This window comes from Topomyia yanbarensis, chromosome 3 (genome assembly GCF_030247195.1).
Source record: "Topomyia yanbarensis strain Yona2022 chromosome 3, ASM3024719v1, whole genome shotgun sequence".
NCBI classification, from domain to species: Eukaryota; Metazoa; Arthropoda; class Insecta; order Diptera; family Culicidae; genus Topomyia; species Topomyia yanbarensis.
Window position 1 is genome coordinate 137,055,941 of NC_080672.1, and position 19,038 is coordinate 137,074,978.

Genomic DNA, 19,038 nt, shown 5'->3' on the forward strand with positions numbered 1-19,038 from the left:
TCATAGATTTTTTCCCTGTTTCAGTTATCACAGATGATAAAAACATATTTTTCAATATGTAACTTTCGATGTTGATTGGTTGTGCTTAAACTATACGTAGGAAATATACTTGATTTATTATTACTCTAAATATTTTACATTAAGTAGTATAGTCCTACGTCTAGAGTTCGTGCAATCCCATAGGGCTGTCCCTTGTAGTTTTTTCAATCAGAGTAAAATAGCGATCTGTATGACTGGAGGTTCAAAAATGGTTGATCTATGGTATACTAATTTCCGCGCAAACTTTTAACGTGATACGAAAGGTTAGAGCACAACGAATCGCCACCAAAATTTGCACAGTCATTTCGAGCGACGAAAAAGTACTGCGCTCGCTAATTTAATTATTTTTTTCCCATACATCCATGAGCAAATGCATAAATTGGCCTTTGGCGAGGTGTATGCATATAAGATAGAAAATGCTACATTTTCAATTGATTATACATAGGTTAAACTACAATACAGATCTCAGATTTAGTGTTTGTAGCAAATGTCTGATTCATTTTCCGGATATACCACGGAGCCTATTCGTGCTCATTCAGACTGTGACAAACAGTTCATATCCCACCTGCATTCGAAATTATAGCAAATTATTCACAGATTGCCATAAAAATCAATTGATTGGGAAAACAACGACCGCTGGCGCACGCCAATTTAAATAATCAAACATGCTTTCTTTTCAAGCCACCCCTCTTAGGTGAGAAATCCAGTCACAGCAATGGAAAAACATCCGCAATAAATTCTCCAGTCAGGTATGTATACCTGTACTTACACGAACAAAGGTCAACAACGCGCGTGACTGTCGTCATTCTTTCGCTGTTGTAATCGTCATCCTCGCGGGGTCAATATACGCAATAAGTGGAAAACGACACGGGGGACAAGTGGTTACTTGGTATCGAGCTGCTCGCTATTTAGCCTTATGTGAAACAATCTATGATGAATGAAAAGTAATTCTTCGCCGATACATGGTGGATGTGGATTCTGGTGAGCGACGTGGTAGAATAAATGAAAACTCAAACCTCGACGGTCACGCGTTTGTCATCTAGGACTTCTCGAAATCTAAGGGCTATACTAGAGTCAGGTGCGAGATTAGCGTATTTGTTTCGATACATTATATTGACTGCAAAGAAATTAATGGTATAAATAGATTCATTGCACCATTCCAGAAATTCTCATGAAAGATAAAAATTGACTGCGGAATCTGATAAGAATTGACACCGAAGCTATAGAACACAGTATATTTACACGTTGGTCATTTTCGTGATACATAGTCTATCCGAAAAAAAATATATAAAGCTTACCCATGAAACACGTCATAGATTTGAGAAAACTACCACTGGAAGGCAGTTGCTAGTCGCCTTTTGATTACCATAAAATAAACGTTTTGTGAGATTATTTAAGCAGATATAGATTATCGCCGGTAGCAGCGACCCGGCATAAATAAGCGCATAGCCGGACAATATGAATCTTTGGGAATATGTTTAAATAAGCTCATTTTTTATGAACTCAAAACTTAGTTCTTTTTTATATCTGATTACAGAACATTTGAAATGTAATGACAAGATTATTTAAGCTTTTGTTTTAATAAAAACTCCAATTGCACAAGGGATTTGAAAGTACTGCAATTTTCACAGTGTAAGTGATTTAACAATGTTTTATTTCTGCTCTCAACTCAAACGCTGAACGACCAATTATAATTGTGTATTGGTCTATGTTCGGGTCGGCACAATCGATTAGATTCAGCCAATTATAATCTCATTTAACCCGTCTGGTGTAAAGGGCTCAAACTGAAGGTTATTTTGGTTTACGATTTTGAATGCAAGGTAACAATGGATCTTATATCCCTCCGGAAGTCTCGCAAATGGCCCACTGAACGAGCAGCCGCTGGTGCGCTAAGACGATTTTGCTAGATTTTCAGAGCAGCGTGCACTCAGTGCACTAGCGCGACTTCCGGAAGGATTTGTAATGTTCAGATTTATTTATCCATTCATTGTGTACGAAAAACAAATATTTTCAGTCACGCAGAACCACACATATGTGCGAGCGTTCCAAGAGTAGACGTTCAACCATTTCAAAGATAACTCTCGATAAAATTGTCTGATACGGGAAATTCAATAAATTTTGTAAAGCTTAGACTTGTAGTTAGTCAATGAACTATAAAAAATAGAAAAAACTTCGAGTCTCGAAAAATGGCATCATTAAAACCGAAAAATCTCATACTTTACTGTAAAAATCGCTCACCTTTCTTCAAAATAACAGGGAGAAAAAAAATTGTATTCAGTTTTTTGTGGTTCATCGACAGGCTACACATATTATGCATTCTCATAAAAAAATCAAGTCAATTTGTTGATTAGTTTTTGTGCGCTAATTTGAAAAACGCGGTTTCGAAAAAAAAAACCCTATTAAAGAGTGTCCCACATCAAATTGCGTCACGGAAAAAACACTGTATTTTTATCTCTGTAAGTTCTTGAAAATTGTTGCCGATAGATTGAAATCTGTGTGTGTTAAAGCAAATAGGCGCCAAGAATGCATGGCTGTTTAAATCAAAAGAACTTCAGCGTGGCCACAGAGATTGCGGGAGACTATTCTAGAGGTTCAATACTAAAAATTAAGCGGTTAAAAAAGTAGTCGATGTTTTTGCCCGCTCCACCAGACGCCCCCCTTAAGGTTCAACTACAAAAATGAAAAAAAAACAGCTTTCTCACTACCCTGTACACAATCTTCATGAAAACAATCAATGTATTCGCTACCCATGATCGCATAGTTGTCCCGTTTTCTATGGGATTTCCTATCTTTGTGGGACTGATATGCGATCATGGGCAGTTCGGGCCATTTAATAATACTGATTGATTTTTAGGAAGATTTTCCCAACGTCGCAAAAAATTCTTTTTCATATTCAAAGATGATCGCTTTTTAAGGCTTTTTCAGTTGATCTTTATCAGAGGCACTCGGTTCGAAAAAAGATACATAACATTTTCTATTCGAAAATATGTATACGCAATCCGCCGACAAAAATACGGTGATTAATCGGTCTTATGATTTAATTACCTATTGATATACCGAACAAAACTAAGGGCACCATTTTTCATTGTGTTAAAATAAATTTTGCCACAAATTTTTATCAAAAATCGCACAGATCCAAACAAATTTTCCTTGTGGCTTCAAACCGGGTTTCATTGGTTTATTACTAGTTTTATCGTACGTCATGAATTCAGCTCATAATAACTTTCAGATAGCTGAGAATATGCTTATAAACCAATTGATTAGCTTATAAATAGATGCGCGAAGAAATTCATGTTAATGAAAAATTAAAGGGTTATGTATCACTGATAGAATATATTCGTAAATCGCTGCGAATTAGATTCGCACAGACAATTTTTTATAAAATATACGAATTTTTCGTACATATTATGAATCATTCGTAGTTCAATTGAAACTCTTATATTTTTTCTTGCGAGTTTTTCGTGAAAACCACGAAAGGACTTTCGTTGGCTTATTATGAAACGGCTTCATTAGGCAAACGAATTGTTCACGGCTATATACGAAAGTCTTCGTAATATTTACGAGCATCATTCGTCAAACCGTCAACGTCCAAAGAGAGGTAGAATATGGGTCAATAATTGTTGATCATCACGACGATCTCGGTCTGACTATTTAGTAACCGTATCCGTGTCCTCCGGTTTCAGGAAGATTTCCTGAACCTCTTTCGCTTCCAGTTGATCCATAATCCGGCGCAGTACGGATCCAGTTGAGCCATGCTCGTTGGTTTTGTATGAAGAAGTTGGAGTTTTTCTCTGCTGGAGCAATGTAAAAATAATATGCTATTAAATACGAAAACTCTTCTAAGATAAACGAAATGAGTTCGTGCGACACCACAAAATCGTTCGTAATATACACAACCGTTTATTAAAATAAACAAAACATTTCGTTTCATTCACGAAAAATAATGTCGTTATCAACGATAACATTCGTGCAGTGTATAAGTAAAATTTACGAAAACTTTCGTTCATCAAGCGGCCATTTCTTTACACCACAATCTTTCTAGTCCTCAATAATGAAGAGCAGGTTGAAATAAAATCGATGTTACCAGATCGATCCCTTTAATTAAAAAATCGGTGCTATTAAAAATCGATCCTAAAAGATCGAATGCGACCAACAAAATCGTTCGTAATATTCAAAACTGTCTATTAAAATAAACGAAACATTTCGTTTCATTCCCGAAAAATAACATCGTTTTCAACAATAACATTCGTGCAACGTACACTAAATATGTAAAATTTACGAAAACTTTCGTTCATCAAGCGGCCATTCTTGTTCATGAAATGAACGAAACCTACTATTTACAATGCACGTAAATACTTCGTTGCAGAAAACGACGAATGAATTCGTGTATTTCATGATCAATTTCATAATATTTACGAATTTATATTATCAGTGTACAGGACACGACCACGGTGACACTAAAAATGTAGCTTTTTCCAAGAGTTCAGTTCTTGAATAAATTTTAATGTAGAACTGAACTGCACTAGAACTTGTTCTTAGGTCGTTACTTGACTCGAATTTGTTTTCCCCAATCTACCGAACTTCGTGTATGTGCTCAATGCGATTTGTATACTGAAAACACAGTTCTAAACGTGTTTCAAATAAAGCAACAAAGTTAAAGTTCGAAACAAAACTGGTTGAGATCATAAATTAAAGTGCTCTGCTGGGGGTGTGATTGTTTCCGTTCCACTTTGAAACTCCTATATGAAATCCTACGCTGCTGAATATGCCCTAAGGAGTTTAATTGATATAAAATACTAATGCTTACAAACCTGTGATAACTAGGGTGGTCATATCTCACGAGTGATAACCCAGGACGTAAGGGGACCCATCTCACCGCCGACACAAACTCAACTTGACTGTACCTCCCACTCGAACGTTTGGCAGTTTTTCCCAAGTTTTCAATGGAGAAAAAAATTGCGTTGGTAAAACACACCGGGTCTTTCTTTCGTGAGAAGGGGATCACCGAACACTTCTTCGGGTTTACACACCTGCGGTTCTTGCTGCATCAACCAATAAAAATTGGAAGCTAACTTTGAAGAAATCTTCGATCTTCAACTGAGCGAATCAGACGAAATATCCTGAGATCTTCCACAAATGACAGTGTAGTTTTGAGCACTAAATATATATCATTGAAGTGTAGCAGGAACATAAACGATCTCAGATGCCTTCCTTGGGGTATATTTGACGTAGGAGTAAATAGTGGTGTCTAGCAATCTCTAGCTCTCGATCTGTCAGGTAGGTTCGAAAGAACACAAATTATCATTGATTCCAAATTTCTGCATTTTAGCATTATAACATGGTTCACTTTATCAAAGACGGTAGATAGGTTGTGATAAACAACATCAGCTTGACCGCGACGGTCCATACTCTCTGTTACGCGGGATATTGTAGAATGTTAAACATCTCTCTATTGCGCGCTGGTTCGCTCAACACTGGAATATTGTTCTGCTGTTTGGAACCCTTACTACCAGAACGGTGTCGACAGAATCGAGGCCGTTTCTTGGCAAAACAGATTTCAGCTGCCAAGCTACGAAAACCGTTGTCAGTTAATACAGCTCGATACTCTAAGCATCCGGAGGGACGGCTCTCGAGCCCTGTTCGTCTCGGACTTACTGTCAGCCAGGGTGGATTGCCCTACAATCCTCGGACGCCTCGATCTTCAAGCTCGCGTTCGAGCTCTGCGCAATAACTCTCTTCTGCGAGTCCCGTTCAGAACTAACTATGGGCGCCAGAGCGCTGTTACCGGACTCCAGCGTGTGTTTAACAGTGTGGCGACGGCGTTTGACTTCAATCTGACAAGGAATTCGATAAAAACTAAAATAATGCGTATTCTGAAATGTAATTAGTTTAAGTAACCACCATTGGGGCCAAGGGGTCTGTTGGTGACGGTACAACAAATAAACAAAAAATTGCTGCCGAACATGCAGACGTGAAGCCATGTTCGTCGCAACTGAGACATTGCTGGTAGTAAACCTGAAGGGGTTTCATGGTGACCTGCCTGAATAACTTCGAGACCGCACTCAATGAAGGCCACGATTGTTATTGATACCTCCCTAATTTTCCTTCCGTGGACTGGAAACATGTTTGCGTATTTCCAGCAAACAGGAAAAAAATACCGCTGGAATGAGATGCTCAAAAGATAACAATATGCGGAGTACCCAAATCGTCAATGTGATTTTTCAAAAATAGTGAAAAAAGCTCTGGTTATTATCGTTTCATCGACATCGATAGCCTCCAGAGTTGGCCCACGATCAGTTCGATTCGATCTTACAATCTCTATTTTCAAATTTTAAATATGTTTTATAACAAAACTTTAATAACTTGAAATAGTAATTTTGTGTCGATTGCCATATTCAAACTAAATGCAAATGGCCTCCTCTTGTTTTTTTTTTCAATTCCCAAAATCTTTCAAATTTAACATCTAAAACTGGAATTTTGCAAATATTTCACTTCAAGAGGCAGTGGCGGATCGAGGGGAAGGATCGTGGGGACCAGACTTCCTCCGATTTTTTATATACGTTGAGCAATTTTTCAATTAGTTTCAATTTTTTATTTGCTTCCATCTTAAAATCATTCCAAACCAAATTCTACCAACAAAATTGAGATTCATTAAATAAGGTTATTACGTATTCAATGTTAATTTTAAAATCCCCTCCCGAAATTATTTTCTGGATCCGCCTCTGTCAAGGGGATTAATTATTATAACTATAATCACCATAACTATATCAACATAAAGAAGGTCTTGGATCATCATAAAACATCCTAGAAGATATTTCTGTACGCTTTACCGTTTTCGCGAGAATAATTTTTCGCGCGTGTTTGGAGAAAAAAAACCACTGTGCGTCGTTGGAAAAATCTTCATGAAAATCAGTCAGTAACTCTCTACCAATCTCCCAAATATATAAATCGAAAAAAAATGAAAAAAATTCGCTACATTCTGACGGAACCCTATAGCACAGACTAACAGACATAACACTATGAGGGAATTCCCTAAAAAAACATCGATTCGACAATTTTCCCAGAACACTAGCTCCTCCTTTTATTCACAGTCCCAAACACTCATTTACTGGTGGGTTACCCCTCAGGTTTGGGAACAATTTTTCACTAGTGGTCTATCCCCCATATGCATGTTCATATGTCAGTGGCGCCATAATTTCAAATGTGGCCACAGTCCCAACTACAAATATTTTTAAAATGACCGTTACAGCAGGCGAAGCTTTGTTTTTGAGTGTTATGTCTGTTAGTCTGTGCCTATAGTTCAATATCCCTTACACCTAATTTGAATAGCTCACATGTAATGTCAAGGTCAAACGGAATGTCCCATGTATCCAGCAGTGATCCAGCTAGATATTCTCTACTGGTAGCGCAACACAACAAACCTTTGTTGTCTGTGTTTTCGGTCGACGGGGAACTTTGATGATGTGACTACTAGTCACTGACTAGCATGAATATAATAGGAAAGAATACAATATGTCTTTATTTATGTATATATACTCACTCATTTCCTCTGGAACGAACCAAAAATGGCTGATTTTTAACAAGCTGCTGCTGTCGTTGAAGATTCGAGGTAGAATTCCGCAATGGGCTGCGTCCACGGTATATTTTCCCATTATTCATTCTTTCTACACTGTTGGACCGGTTTTTTTTAGTATTCAAACTGTTGGACCGTTTCAGTCCAACATCCGAACCATCCGCTTTCAAAGTATTGTTCACTTTTTTGCCGTTAGGAAAGCTAGTGCTTCCTCGGAAATTCCGACCACGGGTAGAACCAGCATTTTCCCACTGATTATTCAGGCTGGATACTGATTTCGAGTTGCTAACTCCACTACGAAACGATCCACCTCGAAATGGCGGCGACTGACCACGTACCGATGGCGTTGGGCTCTTGCCTGTCGTCCTCGCTGCTGAGGAGGAGGTCCCTGGTGGTTTGTAAACCATCGTGAACAAACGAACGCGACGCAATTATCACCACAATGACTAAACACACAGAACAGCACACGAACTTGGATGGTAATAAAAAATACAAGCTGTCACGTGATTCGGAACAGTCTGCATAGGAAATTACTGTGAAAGGTACGGAGGGTAATGAAGCAGAAATTTTGATTGTTTGCATACACTACACATTCACCAAGTTGTACGAGCTTTATCACTTGACCCGGATGTTGTCCTTCGCGCAGAAAGGATAGTCAGCCAAAAGCATTTGTAACCGCCATGTGTCGTCCATTTATTTTACTGCACATTTACTCACTCACTTTTTCGAGGGCTCTGTTTACTGTTGGAGGTGTGTGTAAATATATGAGGTTTGATTGAGTAGCCGATTTTTCTCTGTAGCCCAATTAGGAAAGACGAAGCACGTGACATCTGAATATAGTGATGGAAAAATATGGTATGATCAATCATATGAGCAACTACAGTGGCGGATGAAAAAGGACAAGCACATGCTATATGTTAACTGATTAGCAATTTATTAGAACTGACCGGTACATCACCGAATGTGTTTTGATTAATGGCCTTTTGAATCAATTTATAAGATACATTAGGGTGAAATACTGTAATATAGAAAAAAGGGTTTTGGGGGCTAAAACCCTTTCCAAAACAAAATTTAAGGATAAAAAATATTAATGCCAACTAGTTTATTTATTTAAACGTAATATGATTAATACCGAGAATAACACTTCCGGAAAGTAGTAGGAACATTATAAAAAATAACGTTTTCTATTTGACTCTGGCAGGTCAGAATTCGTTTTTTTTCTGTATTATCAATTATATGATCAATTATACGATTTACATGAATAGTATACATAAATTACGTAACACTTTTAGGGGGTCGATGAAGCCTGACAAAATGAGACATGTTGTGACATATAGAGGAGGAACAAGCTAAAACGTTACCAAACATGTTTTACAGGAAGAAGTAAATATTTGGGAATTTGTTACGTACTAAGGGAGGGGGATAAAGCAATTTGTGACATTGGGGGGAGGGGGAATCAATTTTGGGCAATTTTTGCGCAACGTAAATTATGAATGGTACCGGGCATAGCGTAGTTGGTAAATCGATTGCCTTGTACGCAGCTCACCTGGGTTCGATTCCCAACCCTACACATACGGTTAGAGATTTTTCCAAAAGAAAATGCACTGTTCGAACTTTTCTTTCCACCTAGAGGCGACTAAGAATAAATAGCGACCATTGTGAGATTGAACATGCCCGTTGGTCGAGTTCGCGTGGGCTGTGGCTAGAACGTTATTATGGGCATCATCAAAATGCGCTGCATGTTGAAAGAGCGCGGCGCCTGACAAAACACTTCATATCTCTGGACAGGAAAAAAAGGACAAAAATATCTTTACAGATTATTGAAGGTGTGCGTTTTCCGTGCCATTTGACATATTTTTTTTAATTTTTATGGCGCCGACAACAGGAAAATATTCTAAATTGTTTATTAAACAAGTATGTAAAATACTGCTATTAAAACAAATGGTAATTAAAATATATAGATATTTACACTAGACTGCCCAGAAAAATAAGGAATTTTTGAAAACTCAATCGGCCCACCATTGAGTCGATCCCTAGTCCCACCAGGAGTACCTGCTCCAAATTTGAAGCAAATCGGACAATTCTAGCTACCGGACCAACGTGCCTGAAGTTTGTATGGGATTTTTCGACAATTTATTTGGAGAAAACCCACTAACTCGCATTTTCGCCACTAGGTGGCACTGTATGCATCGTATTATCACTATAAGTGAAAATAAAAAAGATAATTGCATTGTCTACAACTTTGTCGAAGACTGCTAGTCAATCCGGCTTTGTTGAAACATGTTATTAAACTTTTAGCGAAATAATGTCTGAGTCAGTTTTGCATGGGGCCTAGCAGTGCATGCTCGTGTATCAGTACTCTTTGCCCACGAACCACACATTTTTGTGAAATAATGATCTGAAGAAATGTAGTACATAATACGAGTTATGTTATGGTTAAGAAACCTATTTTAATCCACCTAGCGGTGCAATTGTGCCTTTCTCAATCATGAATCACGAGAATGTGCGCGTTGTTCATATTCATTAAAAACTTTTAAATGCATATATTACATTTTATTATTATACATCACATGACAACTATATACAGGAAAATAAATCATTATTCGAGTTCTAAAAAGAAAAAACAGCCACGGTAATATTGAACTGAAAAAAGGTGCGAAATCGGCAAAGTCCCAAAAAGTCGATTTTTATAAAAAAAAAATTTCGAGATAACATAAAATCTCGACGTTTCATGCATTTTAAAGATGTTTGGCATCAAAAATACGAATTCGATTTCTGAAATTTCATGGAGTCCCCCCTTTGAAAAAAAACTGAGTTCCGGCTTATATGGGAATTTCATATGTGACCGGACGATTTAGTCTATATTTCCGGACCCATATAAGCGATCCGTACGAAATTTTATAGACATCTGTGGGGATATTATAGCTATCATTTGGGACTAAGTTTGTGAAAATCGGCCCAACCATTTCCGGGAAACTGATGTGAGTTCGTAAATTTTGAAAGATGGCCGCTTTTCCCGGGCACTTCCGGAACCGTCTATGGTGGTCAATGTAGTCAACGAAAGTTTGGTTGGCCGTCGGTGACCTAGAACAGCAAATTTAAGTTGTTTGAGAGACATTTTAGCGAAATTTTTACCTTTTTTGCTTTCATCGGAGTATCGGTTTGAATCACAATTTGCTATGTGATCGCACGCCACAACCTGTAACTCCGGAACAGGAAGTCGGATCGGGATGAAATTAAATAGCCATTTACGGGGACGCAATACCTTTCATTTGAGGCCAAGTTTAGTCGAATCGGTCTAGCCATCTTCGAGAAACCGATGTGACTGTTATTCTGAATTTAGATACTTCCGCCGGGGCTTCCGGAACCGATGATGGTGGCCAATGTGGCCAAATAGACTTTGAATGGATGTTAGCGACCTAATACTACAAATCGCAGCAGTTGTGGTCATATTTTGGAAAAATTTTCACCTTTACTGTTTCTGTTTATACATTCATTGCAGAATTTATTAAAATCGACATTTTATGCGTGTTCGTACTCATCACCCTGTAATTCCGGAACCGGAAGTCGGATCCATTAGAAATTCAATAGCAGCCTATGGGAACGTTGCACCTTTCATTTGAGACTAAGTTTGTCAAAATCGGTTCAGCCATCTCTGAGAAAAATGAGTGACATTTTTGGTCACATACACACACACATACACACACATACATACATACACACATACATACACACACACAGACATTTGCCGAACTCGACGAACTGAATCGAACGGTATATGTCACTCGGCCCTCCGGGCCTCCGTTAAAAAGTCGGTTTTCAGAGCAATTGCAATACCTTTTTTATTGAGAAAGGCAAAAATTTAGTTCCATCTGTGGCATAGAGAGCGCCAACATTAACTTTTCATAGAGCAGAGATAAAATATCAAGATGTTCGGAAGAATTGTTGAAAAATGTCTGCTCTACAACTTTGTTGAAGACACCTAATTTCTATCTGTATCCATTGAAAAATTAGTGTTGGCGCCCTCTATGCGGTAAAAAGTGAAACTAAAATGTTCTAACCAAACCATGGCTCGTATTTTTTAATGTAATTCTTTTGAACATGATGTTGAGCTAAATCTAACCATTATTAAACAAAAATGTTTAGTTCATGCGAATCGAGTACAGGTACACAACCATGTACCGCTAGGCCCCATGCAAAACTGACTCAGACATTATTTCGCTAAAAGTTTAATAACTTGTTTCAACAAAGCCGGATTGACTAGCAGTCTTCTACAAAGTTGCAGACAATGAAATTGTCTGTCTTATTTTCACTTATAGTGATAATACGATGCATACAGTGCCACCTAGCGGTGAAACTGCGTGCTAGTGGTTTTCTCCATGTAAATTGTCGAAAAATCCCACACAAACTTCAGGCACGTTGGTGCGGTAGCTAAACTTGTCCGATTTGCTTCAAGGTTAGAACAAATACTCCTGGTGAGACTAGGAATCGTCTCAGAGGTGGGCCGATAGGGGTCATTTTTTTCTTGTCACTCTAATGTACACAGTGCGCCTGAAATCGATTTTTCTAACCAGAAAAAAGTGGCGAATAACCAACCCTATGGTTGAAACCACTATCATCAAAACAAAAAAAAATCCCGTGTTATATACATTGTCAGCATTTCCCGTCCTATTCCTAAGTCTATCCGAACGGAAGCTATAGTTTCGATGGCATGATACAATAATTATACCAGCAACATGATTGTAACTTATGATAACCTTTCAGAATGTCACTTGAACTGACGTGGTTGCTTTATGCATATTTCAATATTAACAATAATCTGCAGAATGACATTTCTATTTTGGTAAAATTAATTAAATTTGCTTATCTATTGGAACATATCAATAATAAGTAGAAAAATGTGCATTCAGCCATATGGTCATACCAAATGTTGAAGAAAGGCGCCCAAACTAGTTATCCTGAAAGGGACCCAAGGTGAGACCGTACTATTTATTCACAATACATGTCTGTGCATCCAAAACAAGCTGACTGGGCTGTACTACCAACGAAAACTAAATTTATAGACACGCTGAGCACAGTTGACCTCTTTACTAGTAAAAGAGAAAATGTGGCTTAGATTGGGCAAGGCAAACTTAATTAGTATGGTTTCATCACGCTAGATTATTAGCTCATCCAAGCGTTGTCACTGTAATGGCACGGAATGTGTTATGGCGTGCGGAAGATTGCTGTACTTTATGAAAAGTCGATAACAAAAAATGCTGCTCCATTCATTACCCTAGTCCGTATTGATTAACGTTTGTCCCTATCCGGCTCCAGCCGCATGAGGCACCCTATCCTGACACAACATATATTTCAGAATTTGCTGTAGAATATATCTAACTTTTTAATAAAAGGATCCGTTTCAAAATATCCGCAGAGGCAGAAGCGTGAGGTATTTAATGTTAATAACTGGTGCTTACTGAACGTAATGATATGATTTTTCCAGCTTTTGAAGCAAAATAGTTTCAACATTATTTTAGTTAGTTTCGAGGTGTGTATGACTAACTCGAACAACGTAAAAAATTGTTTTTCTATTAACTCATTAATTCTTATAGCCAGCACTGTATATGACTCAACCACAAACCATTTTTTTAATAAAATTCATAGTTCTCTATCTTTTGTATTTTTTGTATTTCCTATTCATTCAAGTTTATTCCATTTTTTTATTTCTTATTTTTCTATTTTGTCATTCTCATATATTTTCTATTGTGTCCATTGTTGGTATTTCACCCACCCATATTTTTAATTTTTGCATTCGTCTTCAAAAAATTGTTTATTTGCATTATTATCAGTACCATCTTTACGCATGGGCACACCGGACCCACGCCAGGGGCGCCGCGATGAGGATAAGTGCATAAAATCATACTGAATGTCTGCACTACTGGAGCCAGGAAAAGAGCGGCCCAATCTTTATTTGTTTCAAAAAATATTTCGATGGGCATGCATGGATTAATATTCTGATCACAAGCAGAATATTCTTCAACTGCCGTTTTTAGTTTCGGTTAAACCATATTAATGTCAAACGCAAAGATAAACTATGACTCACGGCGACATATAGTCGACCAACCAAAGAATCGTTATTCCTTACCCTGCAGTAAGAAACGAATGGCTTGAAAAAGAACCATCCTGATTCTAAATCATCAGAAGGGACTTGCCAACACAGTATTGATTGATGTCAAAGCCTTTTGATCGCGAAGTGAAATGTTTATTGGAATATAACTTTTCTGAAGTCGCATTATATCCAGTTTCATCACATCAGGAACGTAGCACACGTTAAATATGTTAAGAATAACTCTTTTGTAAGCCCCATAGTTTGAAACTAGAGATCAATACAAATTGATAGAAGGTTATCCATGAAATTATTTCACTACGTAGAAACCATAGCCAAAAATTAATTCGTTATCCAAATTAGGAAAAGGATTCAGTTTGTGATATGTAATATTTAAAAACAGTTTTGAATGGTAGTCATAAACTTTTACACAGTAGTGTTAATAACTTCTCTCCTACTTTCCTTATATTTTCAATTCATTTTTAGTAGCCTCTTCGTAATTGCATCTTTCGATTTACTGAAGTGCTGGGCATTTTGGCGTATTGCAGTATTTCGGCACAAAATTTATTTTGAAGATACTATAGAATTCTAGCACTGATTTTGCATAACGCACAGCGTCGAATCAGGCTAAAACACCGGAGAACCATAACCTTGTCTAAAAGAGGTAGTCGACATTAGTGATGGCACTCTTTGTGATATGTGCCCTTGTTCTGGTTATAATCCCGGTTGTGACATAAGTCTGACCTCGTTTGCCGCACCAGCAGATTGCTTGCCATAGCAAAAATCCTGACAAACATCGAATTATTGTTTGTATTTCTCAACGATATCAAATCTATCTCTGGCGGTAAATATCAATGACACTCGAAACTGTGGTGTTTGCCTGCCCCGAGTCGTTTCTAAGTTTGCGATGAGCAGGGCCGGCGGAAAGCGTGGGTAGTATGGGTAGTACTACCCACTCGAAATTTTGAACCATTTCAAAAAATTTAGATGTGCAACGCATGTATCTCGCACTACACACATTTAAAAACATCGATGTACCACAGTTCCATTTGCATAAACGAACGAGATTTAATGTGAATGTAATGTAAGCGTGTGCACTGCGAAATGGGAAAAATTCCTTACTAATGGACCCCTCACCCTATGCTTTCTACCCACTCGGGCGTAAAGTGTTTCGCCGCCCCTGGCGATGAGATCATTTAGAATTTATGGGATGCTGAATTTTCTAAAGTTTGCTTGGCAAAATTTTCTGATTATGTTGAATTATAGAAAGAAAACTCTCCAAATTTCTCAAAATTTACAAATATATTTCACCAAATTTACTAAATATGGACATTACACGTTGAACTGTAATTCAACTAAATATGGTTAATCTGCGTCGTTCTGAGAGACTTTGCAATATTTTCGTGGACACCATTAAGAGTGGGAAACCCCAAAATGCGGTTATAGTATGACCCCAAAAAAATTAAAATAAATTATTATGAATTTTTACTATATTTTGTCCGTATTTAATGTATCTAAAAGTCTTATACTTCAGCGGTAGATTTCTAAGCTAGTAATGTTTGCCCATCTATCAATGGAGATTGGCATCTATTGCATGTATCATATGTTGCAATATTAACGCAATAGGGTGGGACAAAAATTAGATTTCTGCTCCGAGCAACTGTTTGGGTTCCATTTGGATCCTAGAACAACTGTGTAAATACTTAGCTCGATCAGTGAAACTATATTTTTGCTCCCATGGTTTAAAGTTTACATGAGATTTCGTATGGGGAAATCGACTTTTACAAAAAAAATATCCAAGAGTCGCCCAGTAATTCCTAAAAATAGATCGATGTGAAATTTTTATAGGAAATTTATCCAGGAAACAAAGTCTCGAAGACCGCAAAATGATTTGACGATTGTGGAAAAAGTTATTAAGAGTATTGAGGGATAAATTGAAGCTTCTTTTGTACAAAATTGGAGAAAATTAAAAATTCTGTATATATATAATTCGACCGTCAGCAGCAGTGGTGCTATAAAAATTTAAATTTTCATCAATCTTCAGAGCATCAGTCGATTTTTGCTTAATAACTTTTTCCACAATCGTCAAATCGTTTTCCGGTCTTCGAGATTTTGTTTGCTTGATAAATTTCCTATGAAAATTTCACATCGATTTATTTATAAGAACTACTGGGCGACTCTTAGATGAATTATTTTGTAAAAGTCAATTTTTCCATACGAAATCCCATGTAAACTTTAAACCATGGGCGCAAAAATATAGTTTCACCGATCGAGTTTAGAATTTGAACAGTTATTCTAGGACCTAAATGGAGCCCAAAAAGTTACTCGGAGCGAAATTTTTTTTTCATGTAACGATGTCCCACTCTAATATACAGCCGAGCGCATTTTCCTAAGTGAAAATGACAGTTTCTCTTTGTTTACTTTCTCTTTCGCTGATAACTCGTCCGTTTATGCGTTTGTTCATTAACTCTTAGCATAATATGCTAGTCGAAATCACCGTTTTTCGATATATCCTGAAACAATATTAAAAAGTTTTATGCTGAAGCCATAATAACCGAAAGAGAAAATAAACAAAGAGAGGCTCTCATTTGCACTTAGGACCATTTGACATGTTTGTCGAGAATTATAAAGTCGTTTTTGTGTTTTCTGTTATTTTACACTTTTTTCATTTTTAATGATATTTTCAAAAATTTTATTTTTTTGCTGAGATTTTCCAGTTTTAAAAATTCATTGATTCATTCCTGTTTTTTTTTGAATTCCTGATTATCTTTACATTTTACAGTTTTTTCCCCACTCATATTTGTATTTCGCAATTTTCCTATTTTAAATTCTTTCAGTAATAAAGTCGTTTTTGTGTTTTCTGTCCTTTTACATTTTATTTTTTCATAATATTTTTATAATTTCGTTTTTTATGATTTTCCAGTTTTAAAAGTTCCTGCTATGACAATTTTTTATTTTTATTTTTGCTATATGTAATAATTATGGGAATTAGGATGCTGAAAAAATTATTACTATATTCTTTCAATTCCCTTATAAAAAACACCATTTCGACAACATTTTCCTGAATTTTCGTTGCAAAATATTGAAATTGACAGTGGATCTTCCACATCACATCTCATAAAATATCCTGGTTTTGCAAATGTAGGTATATTAAGTATTAGGTAACTCAGGGATCTTTTTCTAATTTTTCGGTTTCTAAATTTTTTATAATACTTGGATACAAAAATCAGTCCGCGTTAAAAAAAATCGGGTAGTTTGATATGGTAAAACAGATATAATAATGATGATAATTAGAGGCTCCTGGAAAATTGTGATGAGCGATATTGATCTAGTAGATTTTGATTTATGATGCACACCGTACTTTATTCAAGACGCCTTGGTGCACTCACTATTACTCATTCATTTTTGAAACAATTGCATTGAAATTTATTGTTCAAATATTGCATTATTATATGCAAATGGACTAAATAAAACTGTACTCGCTGTGTAGTCAAATAATGAAAACGGTTTTATTTCGATGTAATGTAAACTAAACTAAAAGCATAAACTAATAAAATCTAAATACATGGATAAAAATCTTGCGGTCATACGTAGACTCTAAAATATTGAAATTCGATGAAATACTCTACCGTGAATAATGCATTTAGTTAATAATTGCAGCACTCATACGATGTCCCAAGACGCAAGGTATAACATGCTAATGTCCTAATTATGCTCACACCACCAAATATTGAGTTCAATTTACGATCTCCCACAATAAAAGACAAACCACAAACAAATCATTTACGAAAGCTATACGATTGTGTATGCATCGAAAACTAGGAAAAAGAGTCAGAATAACCTAAATAATTACTTGCAAGCAATCGAACAGGAGGGGAACCGTTAGTAATATTTGGGCCACTCGGTCAAGTGGCTACAAGTTCTAGCACAACATACAATACAATTCAATAAAGCACTTCATAACTTTTTTCTTCGTGCAGGTTAACTACTTTACTCCTTAGTCGCTTCCGCATACGAGGCTTCTTCAGTTAAAAATTCATTCATCGCTCTAACGGATGTACCGTACTACACTTTCCACAACCTTGAGTAACAACTCTTTCGTAATACAATTATCTTCGTTTTTTGATAGTAAACACATATATTCAATTCAAATCACACCAGGAGACTGACAACACGCTTATACTGGTACAATTACTCCCGTACGAAGGATACCACGAGAACTACATATGTGCCCAAGAGGCGCGACGGCACCCGGCGGTAACAAAGGACAAGGACACGCAATGTCCAATGCTGGCACCATACAGTCATATAGTATCATACGGACGAGGAAAAGCTTTATCGAAGGAATGGACGGCTAATATTTAATTGCCTCCCTCGGCCGATTACTGACCGCTACCGATGGCCTACAAGCACACTTTTTACAAATCGTTTTAATAGATATCACTGACAGATTGCCCGTCGGACCAGGAAAGCACGTCCGGTCGTTCCAATGGTCAGCACTCCTTTGCGTCGTCCTGTTGGCTTGAGTGAACGTAAATACTTATTTGAATCCAGTCGAAAGGTGTACCGTTGGGAGGTGGTGGCGAATGGAACGTGAACATGCAAATGTCCTGAGCCGCGTGTAACATTCAGTATCAGTAGTACTGGCTGACTATATAGACGCCTTTTAACTAACGAACGCCGAGAAGGAAACATAAAAAAGGAACGCGTTGAACCTGCCGTAATTAAAAGGTCTGAGTTGCTTGATGATTTGGTGGGCTTTGTGTATGTTACGTATGTGTATGTCGTACTATGCTGCAAAAAAAGTTACTTTTGAATTTACAAAATGGACAAATAGACTCTACGCAAAATTTGAACTCGATCGGACATAATTAAGGGGTACCACAAAGCTAAAAATTGTCACCCGTGAGAAATCACCAAAGAGGGGCAGGACCCTTTGCAAATTCAGAAATTGAATTCATGTTTTGGTGCCAAATATGCCCTGAGAGGTAAGCTTTTAAAAAAATCAGAATGACACCAAGTTTGACTTTTTATGCACGTTTAAGTCATTTGGTATCATATATACGAATTTTGTTTTAAAATTTCGAAGAGGATTTTTCACTAATGAACATTTGTGAACATTGATCGCTTTGTGGAACCCCTTAACAATGTCCAATTGAGCTCAAATTTTGCATAAGGACTCCATGTTAAAGCTTTTCCAGTGCATCCGTTTTAAAATTTTAGGATGATAATTTTTATTGACCCCCTAGTGTGTATGTTCGTATATAAGTGTTCGGGAATGTGCATACTTGTGCATTTTTGTGTCTGTTGTGTATGCATGAGAAGATTGGTGTATAGG

The 19,038-nt window shown here is 37.0% G+C and overlaps 1 protein-coding gene across 10 annotated transcripts in view; it reads right to left on the reverse strand.

Moving 5' to 3' along the window:
* The window catches only part of LOC131689846 (kinesin-like protein KIF12), a 39,954-nt gene extending 21,756 nt beyond the window's left edge, over positions 1–18,198 (reverse strand). For 2 of the 10 annotated variants that reach the window (XM_058975180.1, XM_058975181.1), the window contains exons 1-2: positions 17,330–18,185; positions 7,580–8,442 (exon numbers count right to left, since the gene is read on the reverse strand). In XM_058975180.1, coding sequence (XP_058831163.1) covers positions 7,580–8,019 — 440 coding nt within the window. In that variant the 5' untranslated portion in view covers positions 8,020–8,442; positions 17,330–18,185. Of the gene's footprint in view, positions 1–7,579; positions 8,443–17,329 lie in introns of all 10 variants that reach the window. The other 8 variants (XM_058975175.1, XM_058975173.1, XM_058975176.1 and 5 more) reach the window with 8 other exon arrangements.
* Between the last annotated feature and the right edge of the window lie 840 nt (positions 18,199–19,038).